General features: G+C 32.8%; 1 protein-coding gene across 1 annotated transcript in view; it reads right to left on the reverse strand.

The window, feature by feature from the left end:
• Positions 1 to 26,586, reverse strand: part of Malrd1 (MAM and LDL receptor class A domain containing 1) — a 610,752-nt gene that overhangs the window by 365,082 nt on the left and 219,084 nt on the right. Inside the window, exons 22-24 of the mRNA XM_078024684.1 lie at positions 11,238 to 11,394; positions 6,807 to 6,917; positions 3,075 to 3,288 (exon numbers count right to left, since the gene is read on the reverse strand). Of these exons, the coding sequence (XP_077880810.1) occupies positions 3,075 to 3,288; positions 6,807 to 6,917; positions 11,238 to 11,394 (482 nt within the window). The remainder of the gene's footprint in view (positions 1 to 3,074; positions 3,289 to 6,806; positions 6,918 to 11,237; positions 11,395 to 26,586) is intronic.

Raw genomic sequence — 26,586 nt, forward strand, 5'->3', positions numbered from 1 at the left:
TTGTGTTACTAAATAGTTTCTGATATGAGGATATAATTTTTATTCTAAGTATTAACTTAACAAGATCCACAGGTTTTGTTATGAAGTATTTTATAACTCTTTATATGCTCTTTCAGAACATTTTCTAATTTTATTGTGATTTGGGAGGTAGATATGAGTTATTAAAGCTATGTTCAAATCCTCACCAGTAGAGATTTTCTAGGAATTGTCTTGTAAATAATTTCCAGCCTAATTTAAAATACAATTTAATACAAATATTATAATAATTTAATTCATCAAAGATTTTGAAATGTGCTTAATACTTAAAAAGATCCTTTATTTTTATGATGTTATATTTGTGTTTAAAAATAATAGATATCTGCAGTTGGGGTGTGTGTGTGTGTGTGTGTGTGTGTGTGTGTGTGTATGTCTTCATTAGGTTCAGGGTACTAACCAACTATGTCAATCAAATGCCCTACATTTTTACTCATCACAATACAGAATTAAATTATTCATAGATTGCTTAAAATACTCTTAATTATAAATCAACAATAAAGTTGATACAAAACCAAAAATGGTTATTCTCCAAATGAGTCTTTATATCAATAGTAGTTATATTCAAATAAATATTTACAGTTCTTTATAGTTCCAATTATACAAATCATTTTCAATATCTCCTGTATTTTAGAAATGCTATTCAAATTACAAATAAAAATTCATTTTTTTCTGATAGATTTTGGTTTTAGAGTCTACATCGATCTATAGAAAATTAAAGCAGCAAGTACTTTTATAATTGATTGTTTTATTCTCCTCCACCAAAGTCTATGCTTTTTAAAAAAGGTTCTTTTTCATTCTTTCTGACATTTCCAGATTGTACATTTCTACCTAATCATATTTCAAAAGTTTTCTCTAGTTGTGATACATGTTCAACCTTAGAATTCTCAAAAAGAAAGAAATAAAAGAAAAATAACAAAACAAAAGAAAGAAAGAGTAGACATTAAGTCCAAATACTTGATTGGTTGCTAGCCAAATTTCAGTTGCTATAGTAATTCTTTTAATTTTTTCTTCATATTCTTCTGGGTCTAATTAGAACATCAAAGTTTATAGTGTATGCAGGATAATAACACCACTCATAATTCCAATAGCAGATTCTAGCCACTTTATAATTAAAACATAACATTTAAGACCAGTACCCTGGGAATTTGGTTGATCTTTCAAGTGCATAATAAAAATAAGCAATGCTAAATTAAAATAAAGATTCTTATGGAATAAAAACCACTGTCAAAATTGAGGTCACTTTTAGGTTTTCATTTCTAACTTTTGTTTATTTGTTCTAAGGAGTTGGAAAAGTTTTCCTTTTTCTATGCAGTGTATGAAAGTAATTCAGCTTCCTTGCACCAGTGTTAATGAAATAAGTAGGTCTAAAAAAAAATAGAGAGATTTTGTAATTCAGGTCACCACAAAGCACCTTCTGGTACAACTTTCCCTCCAAAGGGTTAAGTTAGTTTAGTCCTTATGTTTTTGTAAAACAATTACTAAGACAAAATTTTTCAATACAATTCTGATACCCTTAGTCATCATCATATTTTCCCAAATAGAAAAAACCAAGAATGATTCATGACTCCTGAACCTAAATATAAAAAGAAAAATTTAGCCATAAATGAATTGATATTTTAAGTACTGAAAACTAAAGTACTGAAAATCACATTTAATTACATCTCTGTGAAAGATACCTAGCAACATTACAAATAAAAATCTAAAGCATAACATCTGATTTATTTAACAACATAATAGATCTGTGTGATATTGTAATTAAAATGGCAATGAAATAACTGTATAAGCATTTGATGCAAAGTTAACTAAAACGCAGCAGAAAGTATTTGATGGAAAAGATCAATGCTAGTACAAAATTCAAGATAAACCAAGTATTTTGCTGAGCTTACATATGATAAAAATAGATATTATAAGAAATAAGACTCACAATTCAAGGAACAAATAGCTATTTGATTTAAAGAGAACTTCATTATCTTTTTAAACATTGGATTCTTACACAGAAGTATTATGGTAGCTTGGGCACAGCAAAGGATCATAAATCAAAGCACCTGGGTCCTAGGACCAACTTTGTTAGCATTAGTTGTAGGAAGTTTTGAAAAAAATCTTACCCATTCTTATTGGTACTTTCATTTATGAAAAGCATAATTAATATCTGGCCCACTTACCTCTCAGGGCTTCTGTGCAGATCAAGTGGAGATCAGTTAAGGGCTTTGAAAGTTAAAAGTTCTACCTAAGTAGGAGCTCTTGCTATACTGAAGTAGTTTTTGATAACTCTAACCTAAGTTTGGTTTCAAGAAGCAAATAAAACCACACTGCTATATCCTGGCTCAGATATTATTATAAGTAATAGTGGAATAACTTGTCAACCTTCATCTTGACAATTTATATTCACCTCATTTGCAACTAAATGAAGCAGCGATTGGACTGTGCTACACCATTTTATAGGCTTACCAGGATGAGCACATATGGTCCATTTAGTGGAGGGTATTTTAATAGGTAGCATTTGTTCTGAGTTGATCTCCTCCTGCAATGGTTTTACATAGCTGATCTAAATCTTCATTGGGAGATCACTTTGTCCATTTGATATATTATCAGAGTAATTTTGTTTATCAGCTTATCAACTATGTTTGCACACAGAAATGACAACCCTCTGAAATGCTTCAAAGTACAGAGGTTCACCAACCCCAAATGAATTGACTTTGATGGATGTTTTGCTTCTTTTTTTCCAGCTAATTTCTTTCACATAATAAATACTTATTTCTGTTCTGTTTTTCTTTGAACATAGCAATCTAATTTAACTCCAATTTAACTCCAATTACCTCATACATACACACAAAAGCCATCAATTATTTTGAAATAAATTATGGCTCAAAATTAGGTATGAAAAGGGAGAAGGGAATGTATCTAAACAGATAAATCACGTCACCTGGATTCGCTTACTGAGATGTACCTACACTTTAAATTTCAACAAGGAACACACCACCTTGAGTAAGACTCGGGAGATGAAAGCATAAGCAAGGACACAGAACACTTGAACTTACGGCAAAGGTAAGTAGTTTCATCTGAATTATCAGCACAGTCATTCACAAAATCACACAGCTTCTCCTTTGCGATGCACTGCTTGTTTGCACACGTGAATTCTTCAGCAGTACACTTTCTGTCTGGGCTAAGTAAAGGGGAACAATCTTGAAAGGACACATCATCCACTGCTACATCTCCTATGTAACTGACACCACGTTTTGCCCTGAAGACAATCTAAAAAGAAAAAAAAAAAAAGGAAAAGTCACTTAGAGTTGAAACTGTCAATCAAGAAGTTCAAAAGATAGAAGCAACAAATAGATCAAGCACATCAAACTTGAGTCTGATAAAAATACCTCCATAATGAAAGTGACCCAGGAAACTTAAGGACCATCAAAGGTTTCTGCCATTCTCAACACCTAAGACTGTGAGATGTGCAACACTGTTGTGTGTCTAGATGGTTAGGACATACAGCTTGGAAAACTGGCAGGAGTCATAACAAACTACCAGTGCCAAAACTAGACCTGCTCATTTCTTAGAGCCTCATCATACATGGAAGCAGGAGGATCAAAGGTTAATAAAGTACCAAGAGAAATTATGTACAAGCACATCCTTTATTTTGCTCAGTTTTTGCTCTTCTTCAGATCTAGCCACCCCAGAGGATTTGAGAGTTAAAAAGACATCAAGCCTCAAGGCCATGAGTTTTGCTAAAATCATCCAAATATTTGGAATTGAAGCAATCTTGATTTGCCTTTGATTAATGTATGTGATGAATGGAATCCCATGTGTGCTACTTTTTAAAAGCAGTTTTCCATTTGTATATACTTCAATAGATCAGAATTGATAAAAAATAATAAGAGAAACTAAAATTTTCAGAAAATCTATCTTTGGTTTGTAACAATACCTAATTGCTTGGAATGACAAAGAACACTGTTTCAGAGAACATGAAGAGTCACATATTGTTTATTTTCAGAATTCCGAATAATTGATTCAGTGTTTCTCTTAAATTCCACTGCAAGCTAAATATGGACATGCTAAAGTAAGAAATATTTTTAAGTCAGAACAAGAAGTAAAGATTTTCCTTATTGATTTTGCACAAATTACTTACTGTTACTAATCTCCTAAACAAATTTTAACCAATTCTGAAAAAAAAAATTTCTTGGAAGAAGGAATTTTAGTTTTTCCTTAAAATGAGATGTTTTTATATTTGTGTGAACATGAGTGTCTTCTTTTCAAGGTGAGAAGAGACAGAGTCATTGAAATAATGTTTCACATTATTAAAAGAAAATCATAATAGTTTTTGAATATTGAATTTCCCTAAAGGAAAATTGTTCTTCATAGTAGATGAGCCAGAAAAGATCAATATATTTGTGAAATAGAAGAGGAGCTTAGAAGGAATTAAAAGGTTAACTAGAAGAAAATGATAGGAACTACAACTCTCTTACAAGTGAAATTGAGCACTGGAAAAAAAAATTGATACACAAAGTGAAAAGATATTCTATTATCTGGATTGTCTAAAAATTTAAATGTGACATTATGCTTTCTGAATATCACAGTGCAGTAACTAATGAGTGTTTCACAATTAATTTGTTTACCTGCTTTAATCCCATTCCAATCTCAGTTGTCAATCACGTTCAAATGATTGAATCATTATTTCTCAATTTTTTTATTGTGTGGGTTGAAATTTCATAGACATAAGATTGACTCTTAAATGTTCTTAAAATAAGCAATTGTACTGCTCCTTTCAGGCAGAGTAAAATCTAGGTCAAATATATTAATAAAATTTGAAAGGCAATATAGAAGAACAGTTGGATTACAGATGGCCTGCCTACATTTCAACTCTGTCTCTGCATTTGGTACTTTATAAATAACTAGGTCAAGTTACTTAACTTTCAGGCATTTCTGTACTTTTATCAGTAGGATGAAGGTATAGTGTTAATAATATGTACTTCATAGGATTATTGGACAAAAAAAATGTGTCAATATTTTTAAATTCATAGAAAATATATCTAGCATTTATTAAGTACAATATAAAAGTGCTCAGATTACAAAATTATTACAATGAAAGATTTTGTTCGAATATAAGAGTTTTTAGATAAAAAACCATACAAACTTCCAACTTCTGCTTTAAGTATGCAATTTTTTACTTTATCTTATGCTTTTACTCAGGGTTACAGCACTCATCTCTCTGAGGCTAATGGAAATGATTATTGTAAGAACAGAAGAATTGTGAACAGTGTGATAATATATCACGGTATATTCCAGGAATTCTAATGCACTTTGTACAGAGTAGATGCTCAATAAGGGCAGCAGTGAGTAATATGAAAAAGCAAGTACTCATGAGCTATTAATATTTAAAGATTCAAGCAACTTGAGTCTACTTCTCTTCCATTAGATTTCAATATGTGAAAATTATAGATTTTCAAAAAGCCAAATTTATAAATGATTCCACTTGCTGAAACTCCCCTTTGTTATTATGAACATACATGTTATCATATAAACGTTCCATGTGCACAAAACTAAGTAAGAATTTATTGCCTAGGATGGAAGTCTGTGTCTTATGGCAGCAGAACCTTCTGCATATTCTTGTTAAGGATTCTTCTTGCCTCCACTTGAATATTTAGACTCATTTTAACAATAAATTTTATATTGTATAAGAGCATTAAATTGCTATCCAATCTTTACATGTTTAGATTGGACTTCATATCCTAAATTAGCTACAAATGATTCACAAAGAAACTGTATACTACAGTAAGAGGAAAAAGTCATGGGATTTTTATTATGCATATCACCTGGGAATTGGACATAATGCTATATCAATATAAACTACCCTATCCAGCCTGTGTTTCCATCCAAGTTGAAGGGGGCTCACCTATCAGAGAAAGCTCATGCCTGTAAATATATTTACTGAACATTCATAGTCATACCTTGGTTATCTGTGCTACAATATTTAGTAAATATCTTATCCCTTCTATCTAGAGTCCAGTAGTTTTAATGCCGTCAAATTAAGTTCCAGGTAGTTAAGACAAAAAGAAAATGTCCTCCTAATAAATAGTTCTGGATTCTTGCTCTGCAAATCCAAATCTTAACAAATCTTACCAGCAAAGCCTCGTATTCCAAGCAAATGCCCATGAAAGCTATGGCCCCTGGAGCTCTCGTTTGCTTGATAACCCATAAAAAATAAAACTTGTACCAAATATCTAGGCACATAATTATTTTAAGTGGAAACATTTTAATCTATGTCCCACTTGAATTTTAATATAGCTTGTATGTCTTAACCTCTATTATTATTGTAATCTATTTGAAGTCAAATGTAGCATAACATAATATTATGACTCTCCAAATAATTTTGAATTATATAAACCTTACATATAATAAGGCTCAATCCTATAAAGTGTTTTCAGAAAATTGCCTTTCAAGTCACATTTGGAACAACTATACCACGATCTTTGAGAATTTATTTTCAGAATCAAGGGAGGTGTTCTTTATATGTGAGAAGTGGACTAGGGGGTACAGGAAAGTTGCCATTCAAATTAAATGTTCCTAGAAGTATGTCTGTCTAATTGGGAGAACTTAGAGTTGTCTAGAATTGTAAATTTCTTATGGAAAGTACCATATGGAGTGTTAAATGTTGGGCCTTCACATAATGCCTCAAATTAGAAATGGGAAGACTGAGATTAAGTGGAGAAAATAAATTAGCATGAAAGGAAAAATTAACAAAAGGCTCTCTTGACAAAGCTAATTGGATTACAAACCTGTGTGTAGGAATGAATGCCTAAAAAGACTTCCACTTTCCGCCACTGTGCACCTTGTTGCCCCGTTTGAGCCCACACTTTAGAAGTCACATTGCCTTTCTTGATGAGTACCTGAGGAGATAAATCAAGTAATAGGTATTGAAATATTGTGTCTTGATAAATTTTAAATGTGTGGAATTTTCCTAGTTATTCTTAAAATTTTTAATATCTACCTCAAGTCCCTAAGAGAAAAGATGAGACATTTTTCATTTGTTTTTGACTATGAAGGTGCAAGAATGTGCCCTCGGGGTATCTCAAAAGCTTTGAACAATAAAGGTGTACATGAATATCTGTCAGTCAAGTACTAAGCTATCTGGGAACTATTTTATTAGGAACTCAACTACATTAGTTGTATAAAATTTGACAGCAGTTAACAGTTGACATCTTATATATTAAATAATATACTTAAATGGAAAATAATATGAAATTACTTCCTAAAAAACTCTGCTGAGAAAGACTTTCCTTATTCAAATAGTTAAAGGAGGCAGTGACATTACAGTGTGAGCTATTTAACTATAACATCACAAATGAGTGAATGAGTGATATGGGCACAGCACTGTAAAGTAAGAGCTCCCTATTCTACAGCATTTAAAAGAACAAATCCTCATCAGTACCTGCAAAATAGTTTGAACCTAAATGTCCCTCCAAGGTCCATGTGTTAAAGCACATGGGAAGCTATCCTTGAAAAATGTAAGGATGTTTTTTAGCATCAAAGCCAGCGAGGGGACAGGTCTGGCCTTGGGAACTTCCCATGGCACTCCCACGGAGACAGACTGCCCAATGTACATGACCTTCTCCTCTGCTCTGCTAGAAAGGTCTTGTGCAGCTGCATCCAAGATAAGAGTAACCTGTTAGAAACTGAGCAGCCTATCTGCCCCCACCTCTATCCTATTTTGGTGAAAAACGTCCTATAGAACTTCTTTGATTTTTTCCCCCCATATAAATAAAGCAGAAGTGGGCGCCTTTCTTTGTTAGAATCTGGACCTGTCTGGTCAGCTTGCCTGCCCTACTCCTGCTTTGAAACTACCTTCTGTGTACTGGGGTTATTTTGCCATTCTATTTTTCTTAGCTTTTATTTCTCAGCCAGCCCATTCCACGGAAGGACACCCCAGAGGTCATGAAACCTTTAACAGGTGGGACTTATAGGAAAGTCTTAGATCACTGGTGAGGAGAGCCCTTGAAGAAGACAGAAGGACCCCAGCACCTTCTTCTTTCTCTCTTTTGTATCCTAGCCATGAAATGAGACATTTTGCTCTACAATGCACTCCTGAAATAATGTGTTCCCTCTCTATTGACCCCAAAACAATGGGATCAATTGGTTACGGGCTGGAACCTCCAAAAATGGAACAAAAATAAACCTTTTTTCTATAAATTGATTATCTCAGGTATTTGTTATAATGATGGAAAACTGAGTAACATAGTACTAACTCTCAACTCCAAAGAAAAAACTACATTAGTTTCATTAGACAAATAATTTTGAATCTTCTTTTAGAATGACACTAAATAAGCCATCAAGAGAGTAACCGATGATAATAGGAAAGAGGAGAATAATTCTACATCTGAAAATAATCAATTAATACAGCCTATTTAATTACATCACAACATACTTTTTAAAAATACAATTTGTACAACTAAAGAATTATTCAGATATAGTTTTGAAGGTTTAGACTTATTATTTTTTTATTTGTTCTGTTTAGTTATACATGATGGTTGAATGTTTTTTAACATATCATACATATATGGAGTTGACTTTTAAAAGTGAAAATTATTTTTAATGATATTATAATTTTTTAACCTAAAATCACATGAATTTTTTTATATGATTAGAATTTCCAGAGTAAATGTTGCTAGGAAAAAAAATCACCAAATTCTTGGTCTATAAAATTCAAGATAATTAAAAATATTACCAAAATCAAAAAATATAATTTCTTACTAATAAAATAAAATGATAATTGAAAAATACTGAAAATAATATATAGAAACCAGGTATGGTGGTGCATGCCTGTAGTCCCAGTGGCTCAATACGCTGAGGTAGAAGGATAGTGAATTCAAAGGCAGTCTTAGCAAAAGCAAAGTACTCAGCAACTCAGTGAGACCCTGTATCTAAATAAAATATAAAATAGGGCTGGGGATGTGGCTCAGTAGTCGAATGTTCAATCCCTGATACTCCCTAAAATAATAATAATATATAGTAAAATATCATCTTTGTACGATTATCACAGTAGTACAAACTACTATGCATTCAAGCAACATATTAATAATACAACACTTAATGTTATTTATTAGGTCAAGCATAAAAATAAGGATATCATTGCTATTTTAATTATCTGTTAGTTTATAAATTTTTAATTCATAATATTCCATTCACTAATACAAGTTCTTATTCTGAAAAGATAAAAGCATGTTTATGATCATTAATCTTACCCACAAACTACACCAGCTAAATAATGTTTTACTAATGAAAACTCTATAGTAGGCTATTTTGATTGTTTTGGATGAAATCAATTTTAAAAAGTCAATGTAAACCAAAAACATAAATTATAATCCATAAGACTATGTGAACACTTTTAAATTAATAAAACACACACAGGCATATATACATACAAATATACTTTCAAACTACTTTTTATAAAACATTTAATCTGCCATAGAGTTTGAAATTAATCTATAAGTTTATTGTTTCCGATTTAAAAAAAAATCTAATAGCATTTTTTAAAATGTTTATGTTATTTAGAAAACTGATAGTTGATAATGGCCAGGAAAGTTCTAGAAAATAATCAATAATAAATGGACGAGGAAATTCTCAGCATAAATATTGCAATAAACCTATTAGAAAAGAAGTGGTTAAGCAGCAGGTTGGCAGTCTCTCTTTCTTTGTATAGAGGAAGAAATGGTAGGTAACCTAAGTCTCATCTTGTAGCAAATGTGCTAAACGCAAATTTAATTGGCAAAATAAACTAACAGCATATGAAAGGAAGAGAGTCTTTATAGCTTGCTTTTAGCAAGATTGTCCTGGTCTAAAACTACTCATGGTAAATAATTCTGGGATTTGTGGATTTATTTTTCAGACATGGCTGCCTAGAAAACAGCCCCTAGGCTATGAAAATGAGTCTGAATGGAGATGCTACTAAAACTAGTTCGTTTTCTCTGTGTAAGTGATATATATATGTTTATGCACATTACCCATGGAATCTTACCCTATCCTGTACTCGTACATGTCCAGGATGAAAAAAAAAAAAAGGACTTAGGGATCCATATTAATATTCTAGAAAAATCTCTCCATTTTGCCAGTATATCTTTGTCTACCAAAAGCCGCCACAAAGCTAAGCAGAAATAGTTACTTCCAGAGAAACAGCAGGATAAAAATGAGTTTGGACTTTATAGGTCAGAAAGGAAGAAAATGCTCAAGGAATAATGAGGCTTGTTAAAGAGATAAGGAGACCAGTTTAAAGGGACTCTTGTGACGTAATCTGGGACAATGTAGGATCAAAGAAATAATAGACTAACGCATTGAATAAAATAGGAACTCATTAGTCATATTAATATAAAACAAAGTGCACAAACAGAGAAGTGAGAATATTTTTTTCTTTACAATAGAAAAGGAAACTCCAAATGTAGATAGAGTAATGGAGTTAGAAAATCACAAGTAAGCAATAATCTTGAGTAAAAATAATTTAGGCAAAAAGCACTAATGGAGGCAAAATCTAGTGAGTGAAATTGTCAAGATCAGGATTTTATATACCCTTAAGTGTTTCTCCACAAAATATTAATAAAGGAAACAAAACTAACGGGTTTGATAAACATTTATTACTAATGAGAAGTGATAAAAAGAACATAATATTGGTGATTTTACATCAAAATATGCACTGAGTAAATCCAACTTGAGAGATGACTTACAAAATGATAGATACACTCTTTTAAAACAACATAAAGGAAATGGTTAGGAATCATTCACTTGAAGAGCACTAGAAAGAAAGAACTTCATGTAATATGTGAATTTGTATTAGATATTTTTGCTGTAAAAGACTTCATTGGTACAATTGTGAAAAAAAATCTCTTACTGAAGGGTATATGGGAGTTGTCTCTGCTATTTATGAAACATTTTATAAATCTGAAACAGTTTGAGATTTTTTTCCTCAAAGAAAAAATTTGAAAGAGACTATTGGAGAGTACAACACAGATAGTCATAAATTAAATAGAAATAAAATTATCTACCAACCACTAATGTCAGATTCGGCTAAAGCTTTTTCTCAATTATACCATTATGAAACTAGTCAAGTGCTAATAATTGTCCATTTCCATTTGTTATAAAACTATGTTGTAATGACACTAAATTATGCAGTATTCATGTTCATAGAGAGAATTAGGGACACATTATTGCCTAAACAGTACCTGGAGAGACCCAACTGTGGCACCATTCATGTAAGTCCAAAACAGCAAGGTACATTTTGGTCCCGTGAGTGAAATAACAGGAGTGAGGATGTCAGCCAGGTCACCAAATTTCCCATTTGAACTGTCAGCATACAGGTACCAGCCATCTGTGGTATTTCTGGGGAAAAGATTTATCAGATTGAAACAGAAGAAGAAGATCTTAAAACATAGCATAGCTTGCCACTGACCATGTTTTATTATCATACCATTTCTCCTAAAAGTACAAAGTTTTAGGAATAATTATGGTCTGTCATCTTCATCAGAAATAATTCTATCATTTTGATTTTGAATTCATGGTCCTTGTAATGAGATCTATTGGTAGAAGGTCTATAAATTATGGTAAAGGCTGAACTGACCAAATCAGTAATAAAGCGGTTAATATTTTTTAAACAGTGATGTTGTGAATATCCTCATCTGCCTTTAGAACTAATCTTTATGGGGGTAAATGAGGCCATGAAGAATGGAATACCTTTAGAAGACACATTAAAAAAAACACACACACAAATAAAAAGGCACGGGAAACAGAAATAAAACTGGCATTCAACTCATAAGTCTAAAAGGATTTTGGTTCAAAGTTATTCTCTCCATATTACTTTAGGAGGTAAGGCATGTTTTTTCTTTCCTAGGCCCAATGTTTAAAAAGGAAAAATATAAACAATTATATAAAAATGTGCTATTGCAATAAAAAAAGTTTACACCCCTACTTTAACTATCAATTTGAAAAAGAAACAATGAAACATTAAGACACACTAGGCTATACACAGGCTTTTAAAGTATTAAAGAAGCAATTCTTCATATTTTGAGACCAACTCTCCTGTTCTTCCTTTTATTAACTTGGTTTCTTGCCACTTTCTAACCTAAGTACAGTTGCTAGATATACAAAGTTTAAATCCGCTATTTACTAAACCCATTTTAATTTGAAAGTTTTACCATTTTTTGAGAAATGTGAATTATTAATAGGAAATAGGTAGGAAAACAGTCATATTCATTCATTCATGACATATTTATTGAGTGTTCTGCCCTAACAGACTTGCCAGTAGCTATCCAAGTCACTGGGGATATAATTGTCTGCAAAAGATTTGATGGAGCTTGGCCTCTGGCTTTGTCATTTACTAAATGGGCAACTTTGGGCAGGCTAACTTCTCTGAATGTATCCAGTTCTAATTTTTATAAGATGGGATAGTTCTGTTTAAGGTCTTACTAAGAATTAGAATTAAATATGTGGAACATCTAACACAGTACCTAGTTGATCTTAGCATTAAGTCAATGGGAATTGTAATTTGTATTTATGTTCAGATCATTAGTTGTTGCTAATGATATAAGTTTGGAGTCCTACAAATCACAGAGCATATGAGTTAAGACAGTTAAGAGAATGATCAGTAGGGTCACTATGTTAATTTGTCTATATTACATACATCTCAATGAAAAATCATTTTTAGCTTTATTCCTTGTGTGTTTAATATCCCAGTATCTCAATATCAAGAACAAAGACATATTTATACACTCAAGCAGGTAGAAGAAATGGAGATGATCAAGGAAATGAACTTGTGCATTTCTATATGTACATGACTCATTTAGTCTCAGAATCTTTCTGTAAGCAACTTGCAGAATTATTACAACTAAAATATTTTATTATAAAAATGATTTTAGAGTTACTGAAAATCTTCTACTATACAGCTTGTATTGTCCATACATCTCTAATTTTAATGCCACCATCTTAAAGCAAATGCATCTCATCTTTTGCCTAGAATGAGAAGCTTTGTAATGGGCCTTTCCACTTCTACATTTGATTCACTGCATCTATTCTTCACACATCACTTGGAAAACTCTTTTGAAAAATAGAAATTGAATCATATCCACAAATCCACTCCTTCAAACCTGCTAATGGTTTTGTAATGGACTTAAAATACAATAATAATATTTAATATGTCAAACAAATCTCTATAATACCTCTCCTCTGCCTCCCAATGGCTTCCCAATGTGTCCGATCAACTCTCCTGAGACAGTATTGCCTGACTCCAGCACAGCACTGTGTATGTGAATTGAAGGACTCATGTGTTTTAAATATGTCAGTTCTTCACCACTTGATTTACAGATCCATCAGGATCTCAACACACTCCCCCAAAATTTATTTTTCAGAATTTGGTAAAGTAATCCTAAATTTCAAATAGAAATACAAATAGAAAACAACAGGCCATCAATTTTATTTATAAGGAGAATAAAGCTGGAGGACTCAATGAGACTTAATAGGAACATTTAGTAATCAAATGATATGGTGTGTTTGTGCTTTGATCCAAATACCAAAGTAAAGGTAGAAGGAAGTGGTCTTGAGTAAGGTCATTAAGTCACCTTAATAGGATTATTGCTCTTATAAAAGACACCTGAGAGCACTAGATAGCTCCTTCACATATAAGGATGCAGGAGACACTGTCCTTCCCAAGGACTAGGAAACAGATCCTCAATAGTCAGTTTGCTGACTCTTCACCTTGGACTTCCCAATCTCTAGAACTATGGGAAATAAATGTCTCTTGTCTATAAGCCACCAGATTTTGGTATTTGATACAACAGCATGAGGACACTAAGACATTAAGACAACAAGAACAGAAACCCCAGGAACTGGAATAAATAGTCCTATAACAGATCTGAATTTATCTGGATACTTATTTTAAGAAAAGTTTGGTTCCTCAGAACAGTAAGGAAAGGATGATCTTTTTAGTAAATGAACTGAATACATTAGGTGTCCATGAGGGGAAGAAATTAACCTTGATCTGTATTTCATAGTATTCAAAAATAATAAATTCCAAGTAGATTATACCTGGAGGAAGGGAGATAAAACAATAAAGCTGTGTAAGATAATATAAAAATATGAGCATAATGTGGGAATAAGAAAGTTCTTTACAAGTATATGAAAATCACTAAGTATAAAAGGACATATTGAGAAAGGGGACTGCCATTAAAATAAGGATTTCTGATTTTCATATATATTAATGTGATGATCAAAAAGCCAATGAGAGTATGAATTCTCATTTTTCCACATGTACAGATTGCAGGATCACATTGGTTATACAGTCACGTATATACCTACAGTAATACTAGTGTCTGTTGTATTCTGTTGCCCTCCCTATCTCCTCTCCCCCCCACTCCCCTCCCATCATCTCTCTCTACCCAAACTACTGTGACACATTTCTCTCTTTTTTTTCTTCCCCCTTACATCAACATATATGTATTTTGTATAATGATGAGGGTCTCCTTCCATCTTCCGTGCAATTCCCCTCTTCCTCCCATTCCCTCCCACCTCTCTTCCTTGTTTAGTGGTAATCTTCTTCTATTGTATTGTCTTGAGCAACTAATAAAAAAATAAAAATTTAAAAATAAATAAATAAATAAAATTATAAATAAAGAGCAGAAAGATCAGTAGAATAGAGGGAAATGAATTAAAGGAAGGATGATGGGAGGGGAAGAGTATCCTGGGGACTGAATTAGAACTTATTATATTCTATGCTTTTATAATTATGTCAAAATGAGTCTTATTGTTATGTATAACTAAAAAGAACCAATAAAAAAGGCTAGAAAAAATCCAATGAGAGAATGGAAGGAAATATTTGTATCACCTATAATGAAAGTAACAATTATTAAGTGCTTTCTATAGAATATGAACTATGCCAGATGTAACTGAATGTGATATCCCACAATGTTAATATAGTTATGTTTGTGTTTGATAGTAATGCCAATTTTGTTTCCTTTATACCATGCATAGTAGAGATTAGAGCCTCAAAAAGTACTTATTATGTAAAATAAAAGAGTTGAAAATTAAAACACATGTAAAAATAAAAAGAATAAGTAAGTGACAGAAATTGTTGGCTAGACAAAATTATAGCTCTCCCTCAGCACCTATGGAGATTGGTTCCAGGACCCTTGCTGCCCCTGCCCCCCCACAGATAACCATAGTCCCCAGATGCTCCTGTTCCTTATAACAAATGACATCATATTTGCATCATATTCACATGTGAGGATGCAGGAGACACTGTCCTTCTCTAATCTAAGCACATCCCTTTCTAAATCCCCTCTAAAGTACCTTTATATCTAATACAATGTAAATCCTATATAAATAATCGCTATACTGTATTGTTCAGGGAAAGATGACAAGAAAAAAAGTCTGTTCAATATACACAAATTATTTTTTTTCAAATATTTTTTACCTGTAACTTGTTGAACCCTAAGATGCAGAAGTCCACACCTATAAAGGGCTGATTAACATTAAAAAAAAATGGTCACTGTTCTAGGCTGGAGCAAAAAAAAAAAAAAAAGAAACAGCAAAAATAAAAACAAAACAATATAAACAAACAAAAAGTACCTGTAAGAAAGGATCCAGTAAAGTTAATAGATACAGAGACCATGAAGAAATTAAAAATCTAAGTCACAATTTTGGCAATAGTAAAAGCAATGAATCAGTGGTTCTTTAAATAGAGGTTCCTTTGTTAATTTCCTAGAAACTACACAAGTGGAAAAAACAAAATTTATGCTTTATTTCCTTAATCAAATATCATTCTAGAAAATTCAGTTATAAGGACAATATAAGATGTCTTATGAAAACAATTCTCTAAAATTCTACATCTCTAAAATATCTCTTATACCTGCCAAGAACAGGAAAAAGAGAGAGATGTCTGGAGATCAATTTGAAAAATGCAAACAGCAGAACTTCATTTGTGTTTTTATATCAAACTAAGCACCCAGCACCGGTGTAAAAGTAAATCATTCGGTCACCAGTGTTACAGATATTAATTGGGGGCACATGATGTATGTATGATTCCTAATGGAAAAATGAAGAATTACACAAATACTGGCCTGTGTCTGGGATGAGATTATTCAAGCTTGTACCTGCAGAGGAAATCAGCTCCTCTTCTAGAAGGAGTATAGCCATAATCAGCATAACCAACAGTGTTGTCACCCATAAAATATCAGCATGTCTCTACCAACCTTCAAATTATCTTTCCTCATACACAGCAGGAAAGAGGATGTTTTATAGAAACATATCTTTTCCTAATAAAACATATCATAAACTACGTAGTAAAGTTTTTAAGAAAGTTGTGACTCTGCTTTCAAATGTTCCAAAGGAGCCAAGGTGATGATGTACAAGTCATTTAAAAAGTCATTATAAAACGTATTTGATTTATAATGCATAATGATTTTTTAAAACCATCCAGTCTTAGAGGATAAGCATTTCTAATGTTGTACAACACAGATTAAGTAAGTAAAATGTTGTTTTTTCCTTAGTTGAGAATCCCCTGAGTAGTCACCCTAATTAAATTATTGGGGGGAAAAATACCCTGCATGGCCAAATGAAATATTTTTAAGAACAATGAAGGTTGGAATTGTACACATACAGTATGAGAGTGATATTCTTCAGGCTCATTCTTTGGGTTGAGATCTTCCCTTTGATTCACTGCAACACCACGGACTGTTTTACCATAATCGTGAGGCTATGATCTACTAAAAGTTGTCGTAAGATTTATTAATTTCATGAGTAGCAGAAAAGTAGAAGGAATTTTCTATGGTCTTGGTGTTCATGTCCCCTAAAGTTCCTTTGCTGAAATTCTAGCCTGAAGGTGATAGGCATTAGTGTGTACAACTTTTGAGGTGATTGTGTCATAGGGTGGAGCCCTTCTAATAAGCTGTGTGCCCATCTAAGAAAGGCCCCAGAGAACTAGTTCATTCCTCCACCACAGTAAGACACAATCAGAAGGCAGCAATCAGAGGGTCCTGGTCAGATATCAAATCTGTTTATGTCTTGATCTTGGAATTCCTAACCTTCATAACAGTGAGAAATAGGAATGTGTTATTTGTAAGTCATCCTGTGTATGGTACTCAGTTACTGCACCCCAACGGACCAAGAGGTGTGCAATGGTGCTAGTCATCTAATGGTCTCCACAGAATAACCCTAGGATCTGTGGTGGACCACCCTCATGGGGGCAGAACTTCTCCTTACTCCTACTGCCAACTCCATTGTGTGTGATGAAGTCCTTGACCTACTAACCGCTGGAGTGAGCAGGTTTCATAAACAAGCCAGATCGATTATAGGTCTTCTGGGGGACTTTAGAATATAAATTAAGGGAAAAGAAATACTCTTTTCAGTTCATATTATGTGTTAAATCCCTTCACTGGCGCACTCCAAACTCCACACATGCTCTCTCTACTTTGCTGTGGAGTTCTGGAAAACACAAGAAAGGCTTCTAGCTCTTATTGGTTCTTTCTAAAAATATATATTTGATTCTGTGTTTAGAAATGTATAATTCATCTTTACTGCCTCAGAGTGAAGTTCTTGAAGTATACTGTATGCAATTGGCATTCAAGTAAACAAAAATCTTCACTGTCCCTACCAGCAGATATTTTTTCTTTCTTATTCTCCTCCCCTTCTTTACTCTCTCCTCCTGTTTTTTTTTTTACTTCCTTCCTACTGTTCTTCCTATAAATAAAGTGCTGAATTAATTTTCATTCTAGTGAAAGTTCTTTGTCTATTTCATACTTGTAACCAACAGTAGACAGATGGTAACTTCAAATGTGCTGGTCTATCATTGGGGTCAGAAAGATTTTTTCTATTAAGTACAAAGTAAATATTTTAAACTTTGATGGATTAATGATCTCTGTTACAACTATTCAACTCTGCCTTTATACCACAAAAGTAGCCATAAATGATATTTAAAAGAATAATTACAACTAGGTTCCAGTAAAACCAAACTTACAAAATCAGGCATCAAGCCAGATTTGGTCCACAGGCAACAGCTTACCAACTCATCAAGATCTGAGGAATGACTTTTGACACCACATGTGGCTTCAATTTTCATTTGTCACTTTATTCAAACACCTAGATTTATACCCATTTCTTGAGTTCATGATATTACTTAAATACATCGTGTAATTTCTATTCTCCCTGACTCCCTTTTATTGGTCTTTCTTCTGACACACTTATAAGCAAAGGTTATAACCTTTGCTATTGGTCTTTCTTTAACAATTCATCCTTCACAATATTATCTTTAAGTCTTAGATTTCTAGACCCCAAATTCCTAGACTCAAAATTACTTGATTAAAAATTACTCTCTCATCTGAGAAATCTATAATAAGTTCCACAAAATATTAGAATGTAGAATCTAATATGAATTTTAAATGAGGTTGGATTTCTTAGTCAAAGGGATCTGAAAAACAGAATTACAGCAATACACAATTCTGGGATAGCATTCACATTCATACACACATACACACACACACACACACATAATTTGATGTACATACTTATTCTAGAGGTATGGAGCAATTTTCCACTAAACTTTCCTTGGATAATCACATACATACATTTATAAACTTTATAAAAGAATAAATATTTTGGGAAGTACTAAAGTAAACATAGTAATTAGTTTTTAAAAAAATTTGGTACATCCTAATGCATTCAACCAAAAGCACAACACGTGCCTGGCATATGGGAAGCCTGTAATAAATACCTGTCAAGTAAGTGACTGAAAAAATAAATATTTATTTTTTGAGAATCACTAAGATTATTATTATATTTTAATATAAGTTTTTGACCTGAATTTCAAAACATAGATCAAAATAACTGAATCCTCAAGAATTTTTAAATATTTTTCAAAATTAAAAAAGTACATATGGTTTATCAGCAATGACTAGCAACAATTCCAGAATTTATCCAGTTTATTGTGAATGAAAATTCAATTTGTCAAACTTGTGTTTATGCTCGAAACTCAGAAAGCTGAAAAATGCATTACTTCACCCCTGAACAAGAAAAAAAACCAAAAACTAATAACCTGCAAAATCGCAGTTCTTCATGAACCCATCAGAAATAAGCAATTGTCAAAAATCCAAGGAAAAACATGCTCCTTCAAGGAAACTTTGGATTCAAATAGTTTTTTACTGGGCAGACACCTGAGGGTCGCACAAACAGTTAACGTTTTCACCAAAATTGAGTGAAGGTTAAAGCTGAAAGTGTGAGAAGTCTTGGGAGCTACAGTCAGTAGGAGAACTGGCAGCCACTCTTAGCCTCTTTTCCATTAACCTCAGGGGCTATTTATAAGAACAATTCAAGGCAGAGCAAGAAAATAAAGTTTTCCTGGTAGGTATAAGTTTAGACTTTTTCCCCTGAGAGAAGGACACAACAGCACTCAATTAGTACATGGCGGGAATAAATCTAGCAAATTTTATTATTAAAGATAGCATTAGTATCTATTTTTATTATTATTTTATCTATCTTTTATTATTAAAGATAGCATTAGTATCTGGATGTGATGGCTCATGTTCATAATCCCAGTAGCCCAGGAGGCTGAGGAAGGAGGATAAAGAGTACAAAGGCAGCCTCAGCAAAAGTGAGGCACTAAGCAACTCAGTGAGACCTTATCTCTAAATAAAATAAAAAATAGGGCTGGGGATATTGCTCAGGGGTCCAGTGTCCCTGAGTTCAATCCCCAGTACAGATTCCTTCCAAAAAAAAAAAAAAGAGTATTAACTCATCTCTTAAACTAATCAGGAAAATATGCGTTGTAAGAATAAATCATAACTTCATTGAACTATCTTCCTTCCACTGATTTTGCATTTTAATAATTATGAGTTCTAATTAAATATTAGAAAATGCATCATTATCTTTTAAACACATACTCTGCCTCATTCATTGTTGCAGGGTTGGCTGGTGAAACAAAATACAGCATATTTCCTACCTTCTAGGGGACTATAAATTTGTGTTTTTTCAGGAAAAACAAACATATAAAGAAATAAATTTAATAGCAGTCTATTTTACAGGTAGGAAGTTTTTCTGTGAAGAGCCAGATAAGTATTATAATTACACTCTGCAGTGTATGGGGTCTTTATCATAACTATTTAAGTGTGCTTTTTGTGCTGCAAAACTAAGCCTATACAAGATATAAAAGAATGGACATTTATATGTTATGTTCTCTTAAAATGCTATTTCTAAAATTAGGCAGTGGGCTATATTTGGCCTATAGATCACAGTTTCCTGATTTTCATCTCTACCATGTAATAATTGCTATAATGATGGTCTGTACATATAGAAGAGACACAAAGCAAGATACAACCAATTGCCTTCCTGATGTTTCAGGAATCAGTCTAAAATGGACACAGCAAAGATAAATAAGGAAATTCCTGGAAGGATGGGAACTACAGAGAAGATGAGCTACATCTCTGCCGAAATCTTTGGCAGACCACCAAATGGAGCAAAAACTAACAGTGGACAGCCATATAAACACAGCAAAGATATTAGCGGAATACACTGCAGAGTAAAGTTTACAATTTAAATGCAGGTAAGTTAACTCCTTACTAGAAAACAACAAACTTCAGATGAACATCACGGAATCTAATCACTATATCCTGTATCACCAATATTCAGTTTTCAATGAATATTCTAACAAAAGCAGAACAAGTATAAAGTGTGACCATTATGAGCTAAAAAAATAAACAGTCAGCAGCAACTCACCACAAGTGGGCCAATGAAAAATCTGTTGTAACTAAATATAAATTGAAAATTATAACTGAAATTTTACCAAAAAAATATGATCAGAAGTAGATTTTACCTGGCCAAAGAAAATATATCATGAAAATATATCAGTAGTAATTATTAACTCAGAAAACAGAACTGATTGGCAAAAATGAGCAAAACTTCAGAGACTTCTAAGAAAATATAAAACAATCCAATATTGATACAGTTGGAATCCCAGAAGAAGACAAGGAGGCAGAAAAATATTATACAAAATAAATAACTGCTAAAAACTCAAATTTGATAGAAAATGATACACCAATCCAGGAAGGCTAACCACTAAGTTATATCCCTACTCCTATTATTATCTATATGTCCAATGACATGAAAAAAATGAGAAGTTCAGTGATATTAAGCCTTTCCTATTTATTGACCAGTTAATTTCATCATAGGAATACAGGAACTCAAAGTCAAAGGCGAAATGGGAGGAAAAAGAACTACAGCACTCTGTCTCAAAAAGTAGTACCTGTAGAGTGGAGAGAGAACAACCGCTTATTTGTTGGTTTCTCTATTCCTTGGCCAGATGCTGGGGGAGGCATTCGAGTCTCTAATTTTCCTTCAGACCAGTAAGATCCCTCTATTTTGAGGAGCACATACTGTGTAAATCATCACTCTTGCTACTTAGCTTGGTTCCATCCGACTTTCACATTGTAGCTTTTCATCCCAGGTTTTTGGCAATAATGCTGGGCACTGGCAACGCTTAGTTTTCATTTCTAGATCCATGTGGGTAGCTGATGGATTCTAGACAAAACTTTCATTATACTCTGTTTCCTTAACACAACACCTTCCCGCTCTTGACCTTTACCTTTTGGAAGATATTCAGTTTTTACAATGACCCCCTAGCTTTTTCTTTCAGGCATTGATATTACTCTGCCTTTAGCATCCATTCACATCTATAACTAATTCTAGCATTTCCTACAGGCCTGCTTTTGAAAGGCAGCTTTAGCTATTTTATCATCTAAAACCAATAAGCAGCCTACTAGTACATGGGAATAAAGAAATGCACAAGCAGTCTATTGGGTAATAGGCTAGCCAGAGTGAATTAATGATTTCAAGTATTTTTCTGAGCCAAATAAAGGTTTTCTAGTCACATTCTTATTCTTTCAATATTATCAGGATCTTAAAAACATAGGGAAGTTACTCTATGTCTAATGATTTATGCATTTGGATGTGCATATTGAGACAGCAGATGTTAAAGATTATGGTACCCTGAGATTTTAAATACTTCTGCCATTGCTCCATTAAAAAAAATAGACTGAACTAATTAATTCATTTAGCAACAGAGCATGAGTAAGTAATTGCTATGATGTCTGAGACTATTGCTCTACTGTGTTAATATATAGAACCAACCCTTGGAGTGTCACATTCATTGAAAGAACAGAAAGGTGGTCCTAGGTCTGAACCTTCTCACAGTCATATTAATATGAGGGGATTCATGTGCCATTACTTGGCTGTGATTTGCCATCAGAGTTCAGTATCACTATTTCAATTCCTTGTTTATTTTGTTAAAGAAGATTATGAATTATCACTCTTTGACCTTTATATTATTCTACATCTTTGATCATAAGCAATTGCCATTATTGGTTATTTATAGCATCCTGACCTGTGATGGAAAGGCCAGTTGAAATTTTGAATACATAAAAGATGTAGATCATGTTAGAAGTATTTTAAAATGTAAACAAATACCACTACAGTGTTTTATAGACAGTTCCCTGTGTTTATAATAATAAGAATGCAAAATTCTACAACTGGATTCTATTCTCAGGCATTGCTAGTAATGGCATGTAAATGATACAATTTTTTTTCATTTAATAAAAACAACTTCTTTTCAATTTTACCCTGGGTTTTGAATAATGTTGATTCTATAGATAAAAATATAGGATATTCTTATATATATGTTTTAGAAACTTTATAGATAAAAATATTGATTTCTTGAATTCTAATAATTTACTATATTTGAAATAATAAAAATAATTTTTAAAAATCAATTTTTCTAATTAGCTCACTAAAAGTTTTCTCAGAATACTGCTTTGAGTTCATGATATCCCAGAAAAGGTTTGGTTAGAAAACTTTGACTTAATTTAAAAGAGAATGAAAAGTAATCCCTGGAAGGAAATTTAGAACTTAAAGAAAACATGAGAAAATTGACTTTTAAACCTAGTGATTTCCCCAGGGAAATTCCAGCTCAAGAATTTTCATTTTTCTTCTTTTCTACAACAATTTTTATATGTATCCATGTAAAATATAACCAAATTTAATAAAAGTAACATATTTGCATATATGAGTCAGTAATATAATTATAAGAAATTGATCCACATGGTGTTCAAAGGAGACCTATAGAAGCTTAGAGAATTAATCTCATCTTCAAAGATGTTACTTGAAGATGTTACGTTTCTCCAGTCTCCTTTGCCTTCTGTTTATCACTCAACAACTGCTATTGCTTTTCCAAATTCTAGGTATTTCAACTTTGTTTTCTTTTGATCATTCCTAGGGTCAGTCTTTTCTCAGAATCACTTAGTATAGGACCAGCACCATGATTAGAGTTGACTCACATGGTCCAGTTAGTTAGCATCCTTTCTCTGGAGATGTCTACAGAATCAAGAAGGAGTTAGACAAATGAATTAATACTGATAGTATTCAGGGACCTCTGCTCTAATAAAGATAAACTCAGAAAATAACTATTTGATCAGATTAAAGGGGATGGTTAGGGAAAGGTCTATGGAAGAGTTGAGTCACAGATTAATTTGCAAAGATGATTAGGAGATTGTTGAATGAAGACACAATGGCGTGAAGTTGTCATAGTTGGAGAATAGATTAGCATGGATGTTCCAGAGTAGGTGGATGATGAGGCCAAAATAAGATACATAGGCCAATAGCAAAAGATCTTAAGATCCAGGTAAGGAGATGGTAGACATCTATTTATAGATGTTTTAGTTTCTTTAATCTAATGAATTAAAAAATAAGATGGATTATCTTCTATATCCAAAGAAAGTTCCTAGTTGGACTTTTCCAATCCAGGTTTCCAATATTTAAAAAGATGTTCATGAACTGCTTTAGTTTTTCACTTTGCATTTCCCATAAATCACCAAACTGCATTGTTTTTTATATCACAAATGTATTACAGTTTGATCTAGAAATATGGTCTTTTATTTTTGGCAAAGGGGGAGGTACCAGGAATTGAACTCAGGGGCACTCGACCACTCAGCCACATCCTCAGCCCTATTTTATATTTTGGTTAGATACAGGGTCTCACTTAGTTGCTTAGTGCCTCAATTTTGCTGAGACTGGCTTTGAACTCGTGATCTTCCTGTCTCAGCCTCCTGAGCCACTGGATAGAAATATAATCTTTTTAGTCTTGCCAGTAAATTCTCTTTGCTTAAATTCTTTGTGCTATTTCCTGCCTAGGCTCAGAAGAATATAACTCCCATCCTACCATCTACTCATCTTAGTTCTTTGTACTTTCCCCCCTATTATTCTGCCACAGGTTATTTAGCAGCAGCATATAGATCAGCTAGACTTTTACACAATTCCCTGATTTTCGATAATCTCTTAACTCTTCATTGACAACTTTCAGCTAGCTAGTTCCTTTAATTTTTCCACCTTAAGCAAAATGCCACCTCTTCACCTATTCACACACACTATATTTACCTTCACTTTATGTATCTCACCCAAGCATAGATTATCATTTTACCCAGCACCCAGGACAGCAACCAGCTAAACGTAGCTTCTTTTAACAATAGTGGCTCATCACATTACAATGGATGTACTGTAGAGAAGCCCATATAAGATAAACTCCAATTCAAAAAGTATAAACATATCCAGATAAATAGATATATTTTGTGAAAACTTCCTTCTCATCTTTGATAAAAATAAAGGCAGGAAAAAAATAATAAATTACATATTTTTGTTCTCTTAACACACCAGCCAAAAAATGAAAGCCACTATATTGAAGAAGTCCCAAGTTCTACTCTAATTGCTATCTCTTCACTAAAGAAACTTTAATGCCCCAAATGTCACCCTTGTCAGAATCCATCTCTCCCACTAAAATCCAACTGGCAAGCAAATACACAAGAGATTCTGGTTCATGTAGCAATGGTGTACAAACTATTAAATTTAGATTTATGGTAATAGAACAAACTTTAAAACCTGTAATTTCAATGCATTTGTGTTTCTTAATCCTGCTTTGCAAAACAAGCTCAAAAACCAAAATGTAGGATCATTTTTTAAGGGTCTAAAACATACAAAAACAATCTTAACTGCATGCAATATTAGCCTATTGTAATACCTTCTTAGTTCAGCTATCCTGATTTATCACATTCCTATTAAAAGCACAAAAATTCCTTCATTAAGATTATATTGCATCTCTTTCTATCTCTGAATTTAGAGATTTACATTTATTGAGTTCTTTTGTTCCAAACAATGTACCAAAGCCAGAGGCTCCTGTAGTAGAAAAGATAAATCTCTACCCTTAAAAAAAAAAAAACAACAACAAAACAAAAACAAAACTTTGTCGCATATTAGGAGAAATGTGGTTTAATCTGATGTTTATTGTTTTGGTTTTGCAATGCAGGGGATAGGACCCAGAGCCTTACACATGCTAGGCAAATGCTTCACCTCTGAGCTACATGAGCCCTGAGAAATGTGTTGATAAGCCAATAACTGTGATCTGAAAAATGCTTCCAGACATACACTTTGCTTCTATGACATCATGATAAACCCTACTTGGGAATGAGATAATATGTTAACATATCAAATTAGTATAAAAATAGAATTGTAATAGTATCTTAGATGAATAAAAGAGTCTTTGGAGGCTATACTCCTGACCAGATCAACCTTAAAATCACTCCCAGTACAAATTTATTCTAATAATTCTGTTCACTTCTACTAATCATTCCCTATTGTATTGCTGAACTATAGCTTTAACAAATCTACAGAAAATCATCTGGAATGTTAGGTAAAGCTGACTAAAAAAGAAGAATGACAACTACACTAGGAAAAACCTACTACTAAGGACGATATTGGGCTATGAATGGAATGTCTTTAATTTTCAGGGGGAAAAAGAGTTAAACAAAAGTCTGATAATTACTGTTAATTTAAAAATAAGAATATTAACAATCTCCCTTATGCCAGCAATTTAAGTAATCAATGTATGCATTTTCCACCTGCCTTCCTATCAAATGAGGTACAGTGTTTATTTTGAATATAACTAAACCTTAGACTAGATAAGATTTGCAGTAGATGACAGAATTCTAATTTAGTTCTTTTGCATTCTAAACAAAATTTTCTCTCCACCAAATATTTCCTCTGTAGGAAAATACTATGCAGAATGGCATGTCTCTGTCATAAACCCCAGCATATTACTTTCATTACCAATTTGCATCAGAGAGCTAGTCCAGGCATTTTACAGGTAACAACATCACTAAATGTATTCCCTTAAGAAATCCTCAGCACTACCTCCTTCATACTTACTAGTTCTATATTACTAAATCTGTATTTTATAACTGAGCTTGTCAAATTCTTAGTAAATTTTCACATATCCTAAGCTAAAAGGTTTAAATTACTAGCTATGTTCAGCTCAAGTCTTACATATCTGATGGATGGTCTCCTTTGTGACTCTTGAACATCTCAGAGAATTTGTGTCCCAGTAGAATCACAGCAGATGCTACACATAAGTCATGGAGTTGGACAGAAATAATTCATCAAGTATCCTTCTTAATGACAAATTAGTGAAATACAGATAAAAATACAATGGTTCAAATG

Source organism: Ictidomys tridecemlineatus, chromosome 10 (genome assembly GCF_052094955.1).
Source record: "Ictidomys tridecemlineatus isolate mIctTri1 chromosome 10, mIctTri1.hap1, whole genome shotgun sequence".
NCBI lineage: Eukaryota > Metazoa > Chordata > Mammalia > Rodentia > Sciuridae > Ictidomys > Ictidomys tridecemlineatus.